The sequence below is a fragment of the Nannobrachium achirus genome, assembly GCF_963921795.1.
Source record: "Nannobrachium achirus genome assembly, chromosome: 15".
Classification (NCBI taxonomy): Eukaryota; Metazoa; Chordata; class Actinopteri; order Myctophiformes; family Myctophidae; genus Nannobrachium; species Nannobrachium achirus.
In genome coordinates, this window is record NC_137822.1 from 24,425,380 (window position 1) to 24,444,771 (window position 19,392).

At 40.6% G+C, this 19,392-nt stretch overlaps 1 protein-coding gene across 1 annotated transcript in view; it reads left to right on the top strand.

Moving 5' to 3' along the window:
* The window catches only part of LOC308300050 (uncharacterized protein), a gene marked incomplete at both ends in the record, with an annotated part of 131,748 nt that extends 114,988 nt beyond the window's left edge, over positions 1–16,760 (top strand). The window contains 25 exons of the mRNA XM_080743815.1: positions 1–61; positions 171–224; positions 824–931; positions 1,992–2,045; positions 3,087–3,140; positions 4,971–5,027; positions 5,735–5,788; positions 5,890–5,943; positions 8,588–8,641; positions 9,526–9,579; positions 10,298–10,405; positions 10,520–10,627; positions 11,320–11,427; positions 12,176–12,229; positions 12,375–12,437; positions 13,494–13,547; positions 13,683–13,718; positions 13,876–13,893; positions 14,268–14,303; positions 14,403–14,429; positions 14,604–14,657; positions 14,766–14,934; positions 15,542–15,651; positions 16,225–16,443; positions 16,614–16,760. The exon at positions 1–61 is cut by the window's left edge and continues 47 nt beyond it. Of these exons, the coding sequence (XP_080599941.1) occupies positions 1–61; positions 171–224; positions 824–931; positions 1,992–2,045; positions 3,087–3,140; positions 4,971–5,027; positions 5,735–5,788; positions 5,890–5,943; positions 8,588–8,641; positions 9,526–9,579; positions 10,298–10,405; positions 10,520–10,627; positions 11,320–11,427; positions 12,176–12,229; positions 12,375–12,437; positions 13,494–13,547; positions 13,683–13,718; positions 13,876–13,893; positions 14,268–14,303; positions 14,403–14,429; positions 14,604–14,657; positions 14,766–14,934; positions 15,542–15,651; positions 16,225–16,443; positions 16,614–16,760 (1,915 nt within the window). The remainder of the gene's footprint in view (positions 62–170; positions 225–823; positions 932–1,991; positions 2,046–3,086; positions 3,141–4,970; positions 5,028–5,734; positions 5,789–5,889; positions 5,944–8,587; positions 8,642–9,525; positions 9,580–10,297; positions 10,406–10,519; positions 10,628–11,319; positions 11,428–12,175; positions 12,230–12,374; positions 12,438–13,493; positions 13,548–13,682; positions 13,719–13,875; positions 13,894–14,267; positions 14,304–14,402; positions 14,430–14,603; positions 14,658–14,765; positions 14,935–15,541; positions 15,652–16,224; positions 16,444–16,613) is intronic.
* Between the last annotated feature and the right edge of the window lie 2,632 nt (positions 16,761–19,392).

Genomic DNA, 19,392 nt, shown 5'->3' on the forward strand with positions numbered 1-19,392 from the left:
TGAACTTGGACTAAAGGGAAAGGAAGGTGTGCCTGGAGATGCTGGACTTACTGGCGTCAGGGTGCGTGTGGCCTGTTTTATTCTATCTTATCTTATGTTATATGCTGTATTACAATTCATGTCTAGGGCTGAAACCAACCACAGCTGTTCCTGCTGTTGTCTTTCTGTAGGGTCAAGAGGGAAAACACGGAAAGATCGGAGAAAGAGGCAAACTTGGACCAAAGGTAATTGGGTCACATGTGTTCTTTCATTAGACCAGTTTCAATGTCAAAGACAGTGGTGTGGCTCTACAAGATGCTAGCTGACGTAGCCATCTATAAGAGAGTATGTCTGTCTGTCTGTGTCTAGAGCTTATCTTGCAAATCGCTGGCCAAATTTTAGGCCACAGAAGTACCTCTGCTACATTTTCCAGTATGTTTTATACTTTTGGAAATATTCAACATGAATTGAATAGATTTCTTTTTAGATATATATTTTTTGGCCTTTTCTGCCTTTATTGATAGTGAACAGTAGACTGACAGGAAATGGGGAGAGAGAGAATGGGAGTGACAACGCAGGAAAGGTCGTCGGGTTGCCTTTGGTCTAGTGGTTAAGATGTTAGACTTCCACGCGGGCGACCCGGGTTCAAATCCCGGGCATTATGCGTAGGTGCCCGGAGCGCTACAATAGCCCCCTGGGCCATGAATTGAACTCTATAATGGAGGTCAAAGGGGCTCAGATTGGGCTGACATCTTTGCAAAATATGGAGTCATACCTCATGAATATGTCATAGATGACACATGTCACTGTTATGGTTTGTAATTCTGCGTTATGCCATTTCTAGGGGGCCAAAGGTCACCAGGGTCACCTTGGAGAGACTGGACCCGTTGGGAAGACGGGGCCACCAGGGTTCGTCGGGCCGAAAGGGACCAGAGGAACCATTGGACCTGTGGTAAAGTAGACCTGTAATGCTCCACACAATGCAAAAGCACCAAGCATGTCTACTATTGATGATTAACCACTCAATGACAGGGTAACAGATACTTTAACAGAACTTCAGGTACATCTGGACAACAATATCAGTTTCATTTTTGAAGCGGTGAAAGCCGCTTCCAATGAGTAGCTTTGTGTGTCCCATGTCCATATATGGTCATCAGTCCAGAATAAACAGGTTTTTTCAAAAACAAAATGTGTGTCCCATGTCCATATATGGTCATTTCAGTCCAGAATGAACAGGTTTTTTCAAAAACAAAATGTCTGTCACCTCATGTCCATATATGGTCATTTCAGTCCAGAATGAACAGGTTTTATCTGTCCCGTACGTCCAGAATATCAGTCCAGAATGAATAGGTTTTTTCAAAAACTAAATGTGTGTCCCATGTCCATATGGTCATTTCAGTCCAGAATATGTGTGTAGTGTCCGTCCCGGTCTGATGATTGGATACTTCATTCAGAATATAAAGAATGTACACATAGAACACATAGAATAACAGTTCACCGCTTCACTTCGAACCGAGGTCTGATTTTTTATATTATTACAGTATTATATGGTAGATGGAAAAAAATGTATAGAGATGAGAATGTATACAGGTAGTACCACGGATGGAGGATGGATTCAAATCCAGATAATATTTGCAATGTTCTGGAAACCACCCTACTGTTAAATCTGAAATAAAATAGATATTGATGATATACTGTAAGACAAGTGTCCCTGTATTTGTGGAGTGGTTAATCGTATTTGTAATGGTTTATGAGAATGCTAAAAAATAACATATAAGTACTGGATGTCACATGGATGTCACAATATGAAAAGAATCTGTTGCCCTCTCCTTAAGCCATATTGTATGTTTATATTCATAAATAACTGATCTACAACCTCACAACGCATTGTGATGCTACACATCATGAGCATATCTGCCATTTTTCAAGAAATTGTAAACCATGTTTAATGCGGTTAATATTAGATTGTTGATAATAATGACTGAAGAGATGATGTTGATTGGTCTCTTTAGGGTGCTCCTGGTCGAATGGGTCAGCAGGGGGAAGTTGGCCTAGCCGGTTATGAGGTGAGTTTAACTCCAATGCCAGTGGTGTAAAGTAACTCAGTACATTGACTTAAGTACTGTACTTACTGTAAGTACAGTTTTGAGGTATGTGTACTTTACTTCAGTATTTCCAATTTTCAATACTTTTACTTCTACTCCACTATATCTCGGATCCAAATACTGTACTTTTACTCCACTACATTAGTTTGAAAACTTTAGTTACTAGTTACTTTGAAGATATAAATTATAATATTATAAAACACACATTAACCACTTTAGCCCTATTTCATACCTTGGCTATTTTCAAACATTTTGTACTTTTACTTCTGGTACTTTAAAGGGGAAGAACACCCATTTTCAATATTTAAAGGGGAAGAACACCCATTTTCAATATTGAACTATGTCATTAATATACCTCGGAGTTGTGTGTAAATAAATAAAAAGCTCCCCCTGTTCTGTGTTGCCTAGAACTGGAGGATTGATTTTGGGGTCTGTAAAGTACAATGGTGTGATGTCATCATATTGTGATTTGCAATACAAACCCTAAAATCAATCCTCCAGTTCTAGGCAACACAGAAGAGGGGGACATTTTTTTCAATTTCCACACAACTCCTCTAAGGTATATTAATGACATAGTTCAATATTTAAAATGGGTGGTCTTCCCCTTTAAGTACATTTTGATGCCAGCACTTTCATACTTTTATTCAAGTACATTTTGAATTCCGAACTTTTACTTTTAAGGGTGCCCTCACACCAATATACCTATGAGAGTGGAATCCGCGTTCCGCCAATGCATTTCAATGAGAGTGAAGCGGTTTCATGCCAGCAAAAAACGCTCCCTTATCATTGAAATGCATTGGTGGAACGCGGATTACACTCTCATAGGTATTTTGGTGTGAGGGCACCCTAACAGAGTATTTCTATATCGCAGTATTGATACTTTTACTTTAAGTAAAATATGTGAGTACTTTTTCCACCACTGTCCAATGCTACTTTCATGCATATCAAGTCCATTAATTGTATGTTGACTCTCAACCCAACGGTCTGTGTCTGACATTACAGGGCCATCAGGGAGCAACAGGCCCAATTGGGCGTCCAGGACCAAAAGGTGAAAAGGTATACTGTGTTCACTTTGTGTCTAAAACTGTTTATCTCCTTCATTCTACTTTAAAGGGATAATTAATGGTGAGCTGGCCATTGTTGAGAAATAAACCCCGATCCAAAGCAGAGGGGTCTTTATCGCCTGGAAGGGGTTTATAGTTGTTAATTATCATGCTTACAGTAGTACACAGCTTCTTAACTCATCTAGTGCCTTTCGCGTGATGTCACGCAATAAGTACTAGAGTACGTATAGTGCCGAATGCGCGATGTCGCGCGAAAAGTAATATATTACTGTAACGGCGAGTAAAAATACCTAGTACAATGGCCGACGCTCCGGAGACGAAATCCGCGCTGATTTGTCATCATCACGGCTCCACGAGCACACAATAGTCATCCCATAACATTGAGGTGGACGGCCGATCTCATCTTTAATGTCCATTATCTCAAAACAACACTTTAGAAGCGAAGATGGAGGCAGATGCTCGCTTATAAAACACATGTATAAACGCTCCTATGCAATCCAGCATGGCACCACGTAAACAATGATCGGTTCCGTCGCAGGATCCGATGACGTCAGACCGGAAGTACTTCCGGTCTAGACTTCTGGCCTTCAAAATAAGACAATGGCCGTTAATGGGGCCGGGAGGGGGCACTCTGGACCCCCTAATCCGTTAATGTCCTGGGCTCTGGATGAGTTAAAATAGAAATTAATACATTGACACAAAATGAAACATTACAGTATTTCATTTATTGAATTGCTTACGGCAGAGAAAATAGTCCATTCGATTATTCCAGGTGCATCCAGTGCAACACAGCCGGCATGTTGAATACAGCAGAAACACCAGAAGCACCACAAATTGATTGATCGAAAGATTGATTGATTCAGGTGCGCACTCTCTGTCCATAGCAGCGGTTTGCTAATGCTATCACGAACAGACCACTGAATGCAGTGACCGAATCAGAATCGAGTTTTTAATCAAGCCGTGTAATAAAGATCTAAGCACACTGGTTAATGGTTAAATAAAATGGGGAAAAAATTAAACTATTCATATAGTTGATTCCTCTTTCATACGAAAAATCTAAAACTCCAAATGCCCCAAAATATTCACATTCTGTGTGGATCTACTCTTGACACAAACAAAAACATATATTTTCTGACATACATATTATATATATATATAGGCCTATATATATTATTTTCTTAAACCACTCGCAGAGTGTAAGGACCTTAACACCAACGACTGATCTCAATAGATTTTTGCCACAAATGTTTTTTATTTGAGTCTTGACACAAACATCCTAAAAATACACCTCTTTCTCTCTGTAATTAGGTTATACTCATAAAATGTGCTTTTGATGTCCTAGTGTTTTTCTAAACAAACCTGCTATAAACACAACCAGCTTTCGTTGTTGTTTTTTTCTTACCCAAAGGCAGACAAGCACAAAAGGAGAAGTGGCTTTATATGTAGATAGAGTCAGTGTTAAACATTTTGTCGACATTGTCATCCATATATTCATATGGATGACAATGTCGACAAAATGTTTAACACTGAGTCTTAACAGCACAGAGATATTCTTCCCTTTATGCCAGTGTCTCTCAAACTATTTTGAGGCTACATCCTCGGATCACACGTAACTAAATATGCTTACAAATAGCGATTTTCAGAAACAGAAACTTCTCACGAATGGCTAAAATAGGCGTTCTACATGTGTGTGTCACAGTGGGCACTGTGCTCACAGTGCCCACTGTGAGCAGTACTATCCATAAGAGCTTAGGAGATGTTTTTAAAAGGATTCATTCGGTCATTCATGTTGTGTCTTCTTGCGTCTCCTCTTCTTCTGCAGGGCGAGCAGGGGGACGATGGGAAGGTGGAAGGACCTCCTGGTCCTCCGGGTAACATTGTGAGTTGCTTCACCATCTAACAATGTATTTACCAAATGTCTGTCCGTCCGTCTGATGTCCGTCTACTCTGACGTCATAGCACAGTACCTGTGACTGGCCTGGACATGGAACACCATATATGGGCATAAAAGATAGCTAGACAAACAAGGCCATTTATGGAGATGACTGATGTCTGATGTCATAGACCACATGAGACTGACACAATATGTCCATTGTCCATATATGGGCATTGTGACATCATAGATGTCTGACGTCATAGGCTGAGGCTTAATGTTGATGACATCCATATATGGGCATAAAAGGGATTGTATTAGTGTGGTTGCCCTAACAGGGCATCATCTAGGAATGCCCATATATGGACATATTGTGTCAGTCTCATGTGGTCATCAGACATATTGCCTGATATCCTGATACCGCTGCCATGGTAACAGCCACATGCTGAAACAGTGCCCAAATTGGCAGATGAGTGACTGACAATCTGACATCACTGATACGTCTGGGTTCTCCAACATTACTTCTGAGACTCCTTCATTTAATCCCTCATATACTGTACTGTGCACACCCTCCCTGGGCAAGGACTAGTTCACTTAATTCTATGGTTTATTAGTGGCATTTGTATACTCTGACTCTCAGGGTCAATAATAGAAAAAATGAACTGATGATTTTACTGTGTACGTGTTAATCAACTTTTTCTCTGTTTTACCAGGGCCCTCCAGGTGACAGGGGAGAGAGAGGTGAATCTGGAGACCCGGGATACATTGTAAGTATAAATACCCAGACCGTCAGATCTGTTAATTATTATCAATGCATTACGTAGCAATAGTAATAATGTAATAGTAATCTAATCTCACTCTTCCTCAGGGACAAATTGGTTTGGATGGAGGAAGAGGAAAAGCTGGGGCCCCTGGATTACCTGTGAGTGTGGACAGTTATACTTAATAATATAATTTCCTGTAATTTCCCTAGACACTTACTGCACCTTACCTGGCTTAAAGGAACATTTGACCTAATTTTTACACCATATCTATGGTTCCACACAAGGGCTGCACGATATGGACCAAATTTCATATCTCGATATTTATGCCAAATATTTCGATATCAATACGATGTACGATATTACCGTACACATTTCATATTAAATATTTTAAGTGTTGCAACAGTGAAAACTAAGCATTATTCCAAACACTGCATAATAATAAGTCAATATCGCTATTGATTTTAAGTGCTATTGGGTTCCCACACTTGTTATTCTGTGTAGCAAAAGGCAAAGGCAAGGATATGGGCAACGATATAGGCGATATGGGCTATATGGGCAACGATATGCACAATATATTGCCTAGGGCAGGGGTGGGCAACCTTAGGCACGGGTGCCAACGTTGGCACAACGGAGGGTAATCACTGGCACACTGGCATAACTGTGAGAGTTTTTTGGTTTAAAATAAAATTTTATCAAAGTCTCTCACATCTGTATGCAAATTCTGAACTCTGACTGGTTAGGAAATCTAGGAGAATCTGAGTCTAATGTCCTGATGTGAATATTTCAAAAGAAGGAAAAAAGGTTGTTTTAATTTAGAGACAATATTATTATTATAAATATTTTGATGTGGTCATAATTAAACGTATAGTTGATATGGCACAGTGACTATCAAGAAAATGAAAACATGGCACTTCATGTCAGAAAGGTTGCTGACCCCTGGCCTAGGGCGGTGTATCGCGATATCGTTGCCTTTCGCGATACTGATATTGCGCATGGTCGTACCTCTATAACGATAGGATAACGATATATTGTGCAGCCCTAGTCCACACTACTCTAATGCTCACTGTGTCTCAAGTGGACTGTGGATAGTTTGAAAGCGTGCCTACCGATGACATCATTGGTGGTGAATTCAAACAAGATTTCAAACTTGTATTTATTTATTTTTTATTGACGCAACCACGGTTACCAAGAAGATAAAGGCTGTAGTCAACATTAACTTGGAATCCCCACCCATTATGTCAGTGGTAGGCTAGGCACATTTCCAAACTATGCAAAATATTGTTGCCATTTTATTTGGCATAGCATTAGTAAAGACCAATTATTTGAATATGTGGTTGAAAATAGGTGACGTGTTATGTTTCTTTAATTAACTTCCCAATACGAGTGCATTTCTGCACATTATTTTGTATTTTTTTTTAAAGATTATAGCAGATTTTCTATTTCTTAATGGCAGACTAGTAAGCAACTCAGGTATTTACTTTCTTTTTATATTTTTTGTTTGCATCTTGGTCAACGGTACAGTAAAAAAAAATCTTTATTCATTCACGGCCCCTTACAAAGATCTCAGTCCGTTTCTCCAAAGTCTATGAGCCCAAAAGGAGGAGCAAGCGCACACCTAGGTTGGTGAGGTGCTGACCACAGATAATGATGGTTGAAAAGAAAGAGCGCACAGCTCTTCAGCCACGATGCAAATAATTTATTTAGATAACCAACTGTAGCAGTCTAAACCCTGAGGAAGACGACTTACATTTGAAAACAAACTACAAAATCAGCCTATTGTTTCATCCCCCTTTAACATACTTTTACAGTGAAAATTCATCCCAAATGAACAGTAGGGGTGCAGAAATCGATTCGAATTCGAATCGTGTTTCTAACATGGTAAGCAGGCCTGGAATTTCGTCATTTCAGGGGCAAGGCCACTTGGCCTTTAGTGTTGTCAAATTCTTGAGGGCACAAAGGCCAAGTGCCAGGGCAGGAAGGCCATCAATTAAAACAGTGATTTGAAGTCCACGCCTCCATGGTCATAATTAATTTTGTTTAAAGATTAAGTATAAACAAAAACTATTGACATTTTAGACTAGTTTTAGTCATCATGACAATTATTTTACCCCTTTATTTACCCCTTTTTTGGACAAAGATTGCCATGTAAATCACAATTATTTCACGCGCATACACGCAAGCGTCGCGTGCAAACGAGCGGGCAAGCCGTTTGAGTTTGTGTGTTTGCTAGGCTAAGCTAACAGTAGACCTACATGGATTTAACATTTTTGTATGGATTCGGTTTGGCTAATGCTAGAGTTCAGGTACGTGTCGTGTACACAGCCGACCAAGTGTTGTTCACTCACATTCTCTCTCAGTCTCCACACATCTGGGCGGGGGGGATTATTTCCATCACATCATCATCATCAGCTGGTTCCCTGTTCTAGCCTTATTATTATTCCTTTATTTTGTTGCGTGTTGGACGTAGGCTTGATAACGTTGGAACATGTTGCAACGTTATCAACGTATATGAATTGAATAGAGTATCCTTTTGAATAGAGAATCGTTTTGAATAGAGAATCGTTTTTAAATCAGTTTCAAAATAATCGTTTCTGAATTCGAATCGTTTGGATTTGAAAGAATCGGGAAAAAAAACGTGAATCATGACTCCAAGAATCGATTCTGAATCGAATCGTGGGATACCCAAAGATTCGCAGCCCTAATGAACAGTCCTGACCTAAAACCCTAAACACACTAGTGGTCACAATTGCCAATTGCTGTCTTTTAACATCAATTAATATAAATATAATTGTTCATTTTCAGGGACACCCTGGTCCTCGTGGGGAACAAGGACCTAAAGGTGCCAAAGGAGATCAGGTAAGCTCGAAGCAAAGCCGACCAACTGAGTGTGTTAGTGCAGCCGTTCTAAACGTGGGATCTGGGGTCCTTGAGGCGGTTCTACGGGGGGCCCTGTGAAATGGTTGATAGTTAGGAACCAAATGGTTCCTTACAGTTCTGTAGCTGCCTGAGAGTGTACAAACGGAAATGTACAGTATGTATCATCTGCTGTATATCAACCACAATCCAAACAGTGACCCTCTCTCCTGTTATCACACTGTTGACCTGACCTGCAGAAACACCAACGTGCTACGTCCTGTTAAAGGTGTATTATTCAGTGATAATGAAAGTGGCCGGGGGTCATCTTGTCCCTTACTGGCCTTACAGCGTGGAAATGTTTTTTATAGATCTTTTACACCATTATAATGTTCTCGTTTTGATCATTAGACCCAATCACTGAATATCGGTAGGCCTATGTCTCCAGCTTCAGGATATGTACGATACTGATTTACTACGAGACTGTGGCATTTTATGAGTTCAGTTTACATTCTAGGTATTTAGCAGTTGTTCTTAATTCAGAGCAACTGTGGTTCTCAAAACTTTTATTTTGACCATCATAACTAAACATCATAACATAACTACGCCCATACTCTACCCTGATTGGTCGAGGACTGGCTGACCTACTCTGAAAACCGAATCTAGCTATGCTCGTAACACGGGCCATGGTGGAAGTCCTTATATGGTCAGCACACATTCTAGTGAGGAGAATGAATGGAAAATGTACCAATTATAATTTTCTTTGAATGAAATACAATCACTGAATATACCTTTAATTATATATGGTCCAACTCCAGTTCAATTTACCCCCCCTCTCTCTCTCTCCCTTTCCCTCTGTGTGTGTGTATGTGTGTCTTTCTCTTTAGGGTCAGAAGGGCAAACAAGGCCAGATTGGGCAAAAGGGGACCAGAGGAACCATGGTAAAGCAACGATTCCTGTTTCTTGGATTTCACAGACAACTACAGCTTTATCATCAGTTTTAAAATTCATGGGACCATCATTTACAAAAACGCATATCATGTTGAGTGAAGGAAGACTTGAAACTTGCGACTAACATTATGTCTTAATGAAAACGTTTAGTACGGTATAAAACAAAGTGTAAAGTCAAGTCAAGTTACCATTGACTTCAATGGAAGGGAATTTTGTTTCCAGCTGTTGGGCCATTAATGAGAACCTGCATTACTTATGCATTGGCTTAATTGAATACGTTCTAAAGCTTACCGCCTGCGTCTGCTTTGGCTTCAATCTGAAAAGTGGATTCACATGTATCCACCAGAGGGTGCTAACAATGCTAAAACTAACCTGGCTGAATCACACAACCAAACACCCAAAATGAAAGTCACGCCGGCTCAACTATGTTCACCTCTACTGTATGTTATGTTGTTTTAAATGTAGCCTATAGCTTCGTCAGTTGCAACAGTGTTCCACTATTTAAAAAAATAGTGGAAAAAACTGATCTACAATCTCACAATGTGCTGCATTGTCAATGCAAAATGGTTTATGTTATTTCCTGCATAAATCGTAGAACATGGTGAAAAGAATATTGGAAATTTGGTGAGTGAACCCAATGCCTTTACAAATTGGAAAACATTACTTGTAAGCACATCACCTGTTCTGATGACATGTGGTCTTCCTTAGGGCTTGGGTGGTCTTCCTGGTCCGAGGGGTGTGGTGGGTCGAGAAGGACAGGAGGGTGTGCCCGGCGCTGACGGAGCCCCAGGGAAGGATGGCAGTAAAGGCATGCCGGTGAGACAAGAAGAGTCCCGGTTTTATGGTTGTTTCTTTGCTTGCCTTTGACGGTAAATTCATTGTGTTGTTTTCATCTATAGATGATTATTCTGTTTTTGCGTTGTGTCATAGGGCGAGCAGGGTGACGACGGGGAGTTTGGCCTCCCCGGAAAGCCTGGTTCGCGAGGTAAAACTGGCGGTCCCGGACTTCCAGGTGATCAGGGTGGCTTTGGGCCAAAGGTAAGAGGGAAAGAGAGCACACTTGGTAGTAGATTAACACCGTTCAACCTACATGTCATTATACAAACATGTACATACTAGTAAGACACCCTAAGGGCGAGGTCGCGCACATGGGCACGCATCCGCCTGGGTGACGGCAGACTGCTGGGTTAGAGCTGGAGCTTTGGCATGAGATCAAGATTAAAAACAATGCACAGATTACTTTATATTCTTCGGGTATTTTGTTTTTTGTGTTTTTTTTTGTGTTTTTTTTGTCTGAACTTTGCTTTTATTGTATTGTATATGTGCAGACCTGGTTGGTTGTTTAAGTTGGCCAAAATGTGTACATATTTTCCCAAATATGGAGATGACATCATAGATGTTTGACGTCATAGAACACATGAGACTGACACAATATGTCCATATATGGGCATTCCCAGATATGGGCTTAATATTGATGACATTAGAGATCTCCATATATGGGCATAAAAGGGACAAGGACGTGTATTCATGACATCAGATCCCTTTCACTGTTTCATGAAATATTTAATTTAGGAAATGGCAGATCTAAAAGATCACAACGCCCTCTGATGTGCCACGTTGTGAGCTTGTAGTTGTAATGCAGATTTATTTTGGCTCTTACAATACGGAAGGAGGTTGATTGATTATGCCTTCGCTCACTCAATCATTCATTTGTGTATTCATTCATCCAGGGTGACAGGGGCCTTAAAGGCCAAGCTGGGCCCCCAGGGAAGAGAGGCTTCAGGGGCGGAATGGGCCTTCCAGGCCCACAGGGTGACAACGGGCCTAAAGGACAACCTGTAAGTAGCAACAGTTGATCAATCTGGTGATATTTGGGATGTGTTCAGATTCAGAAAAAAATGATCCGTAGAGCCGGAGTGTTTGAGAGACAGACAGGTGTTGACTACAACTATGACGAAAGATGTTCATCAACTACCTTTTTTAACTTACGAAAACGAAATGAGAACTAAATAAAAACTAAGCTATGATGACTAAAACTAAGACTAAATTTACTGACAATTTTGTCAACAAATACTGTATAAACCAGACTAAAACTGTTAGGGGTGCACTAGTGGAGAAGGGATCCAGTAGAACTAAAAGACAGGTCATTTAATGTTTTGTTGCGCTCTGGTGTTTCGCTCTGAAAATAGCAGATATACAAGCTCAATGCGCTGTGCTGCAACACTTTGTGAGCTTGTACATCGCTATTTTCGGCATGCAACCAAGTGTAAAATTAGGCTTTACGAGTCTTAACGACGCCATCACAACCTGCCAAAATACATTAAGTTATTAACTAAAACATTTCAGGTGACTAAAACGTGACTAAAACTAAATTAAATTATATTCAAAAGACCTTGACTAACACTAAATCAAACTTTGCTGTCAAAATCAACATTGGTTCACCTCTATGTGTCTGTCTGTCTGACAGAAAGACAGACCTTTATTGACCCTGAGGGACATTCATTATCATAGAGGCACAACAGTAATAATGAAACACAGACACAGGTAAGACTTCAGAGATGCCTTACTGAGATGTCTGTTTTTCAGGGTGATGCAGGAGAACCAGGATTTCCAGGAATTCTGGGAGTTAATGGACCAAACGTAAGGTTATGCACCCATCACTCACATATTTCCCTTCACCATTTACTACCAGCAGTCCCATGAAAATAATAATTCTTAAAATCTCAAACCACATAATGAATTGCCTTGTAAGTGGATTATAAAAATGTCTAACTATTCTTTTCAGGGGCCTCCTGGAGACTTTGGGCCAAAGGGCATTCAGGGACCAAAGGGCCCAGTGGGTATGATGGTAAGCAGAACACTGATCTGATCGCGAACTCTTAAATGATGTCCTACACTTAATACTCTACTCCTCTTCATGAACGCTCCCCTTCTCTCCTGAACACTTCCCTCCTATCCCACCTCAAACTGAACGGTCTTCCTCCTCGGGCCCACCTTACCGTTCATCACCATGAAAGAGTGGGGTGGCTAAAAGTAGCTGACAGAGTGCAGCATCTTGCAATGGGCCTGGTGTACAAGATACATTATACCTCCAAGATACCCATGTACCTGACAAACTACTTCCTAAAGGTCCATAGTGTCCATAGTGGCAGTTCCACTAATCATGTTCAACCTACTGTAGATTTAACAATATAAAAGGCTCAAATTCGTTCTCCAGCAATACCACCAACATGTGGAACGCCCTTCCGCAAGCCTTAAAGGAGTGCAAATCCCTAGCCTCCTTCAAAATTGGTATGAAAAGTCACCTTCAGGCCGCTGCTACTTGAGACTTGTAAATACTAGACTAAGCCCCCATGTCCCCCCCCCCCTTTTTTTTCTCCCCTTTTTCTGCTTTTGTAATTGATGTTATCTCACAACCTAATCAGAATGGGGTAGTGTGTATGTCTGTCTGTATGTCCCAATGTCTTGCATCTGCAACTCCACGTTCAGCAGTTGTTCAATTGTCTCAAAAACATAATACAAAAATCAACAACGCATGTTCCTTGCTGACCATCAACTTTTTTTTATTTTTTTTTAACTTTTTTTATTTTTATTTTTTTACTTTTTTTTTTTTAATTTATTTTTTTAATATGAGCGCCCGTTAGGGCGCGATTTCTAGATTTCTAGTCCTATGTAAAGTACTATGTTCTATTCATCTGTCTTTCAATCTTATCTGAGATACATAAAGTGGTTCCTGTGTAAATAAGCTGTAAAGCTTACTAGGATCTCCTTTTAGTTGACCTTGTACCAGTGATTTGTGCTGTCATGAAACTGTACTTTTTTCTATTGCAAACTGCTAATAAACTCTTCAATCAATCAAAACCTCTCATGAACACTCACCCCCTCTCCTTCTGTTCCTCTGCAGGGAAGAGGAGGAGTGGTTGGTCCTGTGGGGATTATCGGTCCACATGGAAGTGCGGTACGTATTGTATTAGATGCCGAGATAACATCTTTCATTCTTCATTCAGCTCATGTGAAGCTCAATCTTATTTGCACTGTTGGAAGTAATGAACTCACTGTAATGTAATGTAGCTGACAATAAATCTCCTTACAGGGTCCTAGGGGAGAGAAGGGTAGTCGAGGAGAGACTGTGAGTCTTTTACACCTCTTTGCTGACATTAAAACAATGACATTGTTCATTACAATATAATATAAATGTCACATTATTATTGTATTAGAACTATTGAATGGGGTGTCATGGCAATATCCAGGCTTAAATCTGTTTCCTTTTATTTTTCTCTGAACAGGGATTTCAAGGACCAAGGGTATGTTTGAAATCCATTATCTCTGTTTTATGTTAAAGTTCATCTGTATTTACCACTTAAGCCCTATATACTTTGTCATACGACAAATAGTAAAACTGCACTGAGAGCTTGTAGATCTGCTATATTTGTTTTTTTTGTTTTTTTTTTTAAATTTGTGTAGTATGAAATGGGGCTTAATTCATTAGACCTTTTATTTGGCATTAGAGAATAAATACGTCTGCAAAGTAATTGATTGATATTGTGTTGCACAGATATGAATACAATTGTGCCTTTAGATTTTTACTGTACTTGCCCTTTGGTGTGCCTTGGGCACAAATAGTTTGAAAAACACTGATATTATCTAATCAATGTATATTGATTTAATTCTCTGATAGGGACGACCTGGGCCCCGTGGACCACCTGGCCCCCCTGTGAGTATCTTCAGTATTTAGCCAATATTTGAAACAAGTATCTAAATATACTGTCAAATATAATAACTGGTGTAATAACTCCTCTTTCCCTTCTCCCAGGGTCCACCAGCTGTACCTGCTTCATTTGTAAGATATTTGATTTACTGATCACATTACTTCCATGTTTTTCTTCCAAGCAATGTGTTACGAGCTTGTAGAGTTCTCTCTATTTCTGAAATGTGGGAATTTGGAGGAATTTGTTTTTGTTAAAAAAAATAAAAATGTATCTCTATGAATGGAAATGTGTTTATTTTGATGCAGAGGGAGGACGGTCTTCATTTGTTTGTGGATTCATACACCCCACTCAGGGCTGAGGTCAGTGGTATCACCTTTTTCATTCTCAGCTACATTCAGTTTTATACTCTGCTGCTGTTTGGACGATCCATTTCTCTATTATTTATATCTCCTCTCTCCTCTGTACAGAATAAGCCAGTTATGGATCTGCCTATGCTGGACCAGGGCGCAGAGATCTTCAAGACCCTCCACTACCTCAGTAACCTGATCCAGAGCCTGAAGAATCCGCTGGGTACGAGGGACAACCCCGCCCGCATCTGCAGGGACCTCCACAGCTGTGAACAGAGGATGAACGATGGTGAGGGCATGCGTGTGTGTGTGTGTGTGTGTGTGTGTGTGTGTGTGTGTGTGTGTGTGTGTGTGCGTGTGCGTGTGCGTGCGTGTGTGTGTGTGTGTGTGTGTGTGCAGGGGTGTTGCACCAAATTCTGGGCCCTGGGTACTACACTTTGAATATTTCAAATCCTTCTAAGGCTTTTTGAAAAATGTTCAAAAAGATGTTCACCTATGTTTAGGTCGGTGGTTCTCAAACTTTTTCATGTGAAGGACCCCCAAAATTATATGTATTTGGCCACGGACCCCCATCTCAAAATAAGTTCCAGGGACCCCCCTGAAGCAAACTTTGAGTTACAAATGTTTGCTTAAAAAATACATATATTCAAAGATTTGCACACATTTTCACGTCTCTTAAAAAATAGCAGATCCACAAGTGCTTTGAGCTTGTATATCTACTATTTTTCAATAGTTAAAGTATAAAATAATTAATGCCCCTCCACCTTGCCCCCCCCCCCTTGTGACGCCCCTGTGTGTGTGCGAACATGGCATGTCTGTCTGATGATCTGTTGGCTTATTTTCCATGTACAGTATGTGGTCTCAAATTTCATTCGATTTATGTCCGTCTTTCTCAGGCACTTATTGGATTGACCCCAACCTGGGCTGCTCTTCAGATATGATAGAAGTCTCCTGCAACTTCTCTGGAGGGGGACAGACCTGCCTGAAGCCGATTACAGTATCCAAGGTAGCTCTGAAACCATGTCAATGCCAGTGAAACTCCAATAATAAAATGAAAATGAAAATAGTTAATTTGAGTATCTTAAAGTGACTTATTTTCTATTGATTACTTACGCCATAGAGACTTGAGTTCAAAAATATTGTATTGTATCTATCGCATTCCTAAGACAAAAAAATTGATTATATTAAATTTACCTCCATTGATTCTGGATGGAGACCCAAATGCATTTGGATCCCCATCCGCAATCAGTGGGGGTAAATTTGTTGTAATCAAATTATTGTCTTAGGAATGTGACGAAAACCAAAAAAATATTTTTGAACTCAAGTCTCCATGGCGTAAGTAATCAATAGAAAATAATGCATTTTGGGGGTGAACTACTCCTTTAACCCTGTAAGCCCTAATGTACTTTGTCACGAATAGCATCACAATGCAATGTGTTGAGTAACTATACAATTTTTTAGAACATTAGAACATTTTAGGAAAATTCTCGTCAATATAATCACATGCCCAAAACAGGGATGCCAGGTTGATAGTGACTAATCAACATTGTGTTCTGCTGGCTGTGTGATTGTTGAGTAGCCAGCTATCAGCGTTGGCCGCGTCCAGATGAACTTCCTGCACCTCCTGAGCTCCGAGGCAGTACAACACATCACCATCCACTGCCTGAACGTCCCTGTGTGGAGGTCCGCTGAGGACCAGCCACCTTCCAAGGGGGCTGTGAGCTTCAAGACCTGGAATGGAGAGATGATTGAAGCCGGAGGAGAGCTTGAACCAGACGTCATAGAAGACACCTGCTGGGTAGGATCCACATGATCCACATGATCACCTCAAGATTCGATAGGGAAACCACTCCGCTGTTAGACTTTATGTCCTGTTTTATTTCATGGTTTGCATTATAGAATAATACACTATTGAAAAAAAAATGTTTTGTTTGCACTACTGAAATGTATGGTGTTACTCTGCTTCAGATGAAGGACGGACGCTGGCACCAGACCCATTTCGTGTTCCGCTCTCTGGACCCCACCCTGCTCCCTGTGGTCGACGTCTACAACCTCCCGGAGACCGCCTCCGGGTCACATCACCACCTGGAGGTGGGCCCTGTGTGCTTCCTGTAGTAGCGGTCCCTCTGCGAGGGTCTTCTGCGCGTCCAGGGAAGGACTCTCGCTGTCGGAGCAGTCCCCTCCCCGCCTAAACCCCCCCAAGCACTGTCCAGAAGGGACCCTAGTCTTCCTTTTTTAACTAACCCCCTCCCCCCACCTCCCGTTGGACTGCAGAAACAGAGGGAGGAGGAGCAGGGAGCCGAGGGAGGAGGGATAGGGCGAGGAAGAAGAGCTTGAGGAAGAGCAAGAGGAGTTTTTTCGCACTAATAGCTTCTCGAAATGGAAAAAGCTTGTTGAAGCTCTTCAGGAAGGATGTTCTCGTACGTCAAGCCATGAATCAGTGCCTGCTTGGAGATAAGAGGCTCTATATCGTTGTATCTCTCTGGAACAATGCTAAGTGAAGGGAGACTAAGGTTAAGTCAACATTGCAAGTAACGGATAAAATAAATTAAAATAAAACAGCGGACCTTATAGTAACTTATTGTGTGTACTGTATACTGTCAATACACAGCAACATCCTGAGCGTTAATTTGACTCTGAGAGTGTAAAAATACGTACGTTTTTGGACTCTCAGGGTTAAATTAACACCCAGGTCTTTATTGTGTACTGTGTACTTTTAGAAAATAGTAAGCAGGCCCATTTTGTCAAAAGAGAAGAATTTAAGTAATTGGGAGAAGATAAATGTAGATATATGTATGCTTATGCCTTAACTTTTCTACATGTATATCTTATGTAAAGAGATAATCTTCAAGTGCAATAGAAAATGAGAAGATAATTTTATATTCTAAATGTGTTGGATAATATTGAAAGCTATTCAGGGGTGCCTTTTTGTGCCTTTGGTACTTGTCTGCTCTCACTCTCCCATGTGGAGTTTGTACAGATCTGTGTTCATTAACCACTTAAGCCCTATTAAAAATAATAATAATACAAAATACAAAATATAGCAGATCTACAAGCTCGCAAGGCATTGCATTGCAGTGGCTTGGGACCTTATAGATCTGCTTTTTTTATTCTTTCTTTTATTTTTTGGGAAATTTCTTATGTTTGTTTTTTTAAGGTTTTGGAACATTTTGGGAAGATTTTCAGCTATAATGACATGCCTAAAATAGGGACGCCAGGGTGAAAGTGGTTAAAGCACGTTTTTATTTTCTATTGTCCCATATCGGAGAAAGTCTCCTCCATGTGTTGATTAACCAATGGCAGCCAGTCAACTCTTAATACATACAGTTCACTTACATTGAGTGACTCGCTATCTTAAATACGTATTATCTCTGCCAGGCCAAAGGCAAAGGTGGAGATTATGTTTGTGTGTTTGTCTGTCCAGGGCTAATCTTGCAAACCGGCCCCATCAGCATCGCCAGTAGTCGAAAGAATTAACTCCACACATTTTCTTTCACGTATTGTGTATATATTTTTTTCGATATTTAACTTTAATTTTCTACATCAAATGGGGTTGGATTGGGCTGAAACCTTTCTGAAATATGGAGTCATATATCAATATAGCATAGAGGTCGGTTTTGGCCAAATATGTTCCACCTGGCCTGGCGGAGCTATATTGCACCTCTGAGTGCATCTTTCTAATACATTCTCATACACTAAATGGGGTCAACTGGATGCCACTGGCCCCTATGGAGAATGGTGGTTTTAAAGGTGAGAGAACAATCATTATACTAATAAATCTATAATTGCCAGACCCATGAAATGGGTAGGCCTACATAAGCAAATGTCGGTCTGTCCGGGTTTTCTATATAAAGGGTATATATGATGATGACATGATGATGACATGCCTACAAAAGGCATGATGTCATAAATGATGATGACAGACAGGGGGTCTGGCACAACCAGGTTGACCTGGTCTTGTTTAAAATATATGTTCTGCAATCATGGACCTCCGACACTTATTAGTAAGTTATATTATCTCTCCCCACTTGTCACGAGAGGAATGTGTCTACAGGGGGAAACCAGCAATCTACAGTGCACTGCAAAATCTTCAGTGTTACACTCACTGGGTTACAGAACCAAAAGGGTCCATTATTTGTTCCCCTGGTGGTCCCGATGTTCAGAAAGAGTGGCCTACAGTAGATGCACAGCTGAGTGATCGGAAATGTTCTTTCTGCTCACTTCACGGACCTTGTCAGAGCTACAAGCTGACAGCACGGTGAAATGCGCTGCGCTGTGGGCTTGTAGGTCTGCTATTTTTAAGTGAGATACAGGGTCACAGCAGGCACGGGTTCCTTTGCTGGCTATTTTAGAAGCGTACCGCACCGGCCATACGAAGAAGCGGATAGGCCTACATTGAGGAGACGATTGTTCTCGTGCGTCAACGCTTGCATAATCATACAGCAAAGGAAACCTCGGCACAATTAAATAGACATTATTTGATTTAAATCTAAAACCCAGGGACACGTTGGGGTCAGGGAAAACCCATGAGAGTAGACCATTGTAAACTTGTGAGTCTGTTCTAGCAGAACGGTAGATCAGCTGTTTTCAAGGCATGTTGGAGAATATTGATTGGAATGGTTACAAAGGCTTAATTTTGTCTTAAAGCAGTGACATGACAATTTATTAGAGAAAGGATAAACTAACTGATTGTTTATAGGCCTAGTTCCAAGTATCACCCATGTGTTTAATATTAGAGGTAACATAA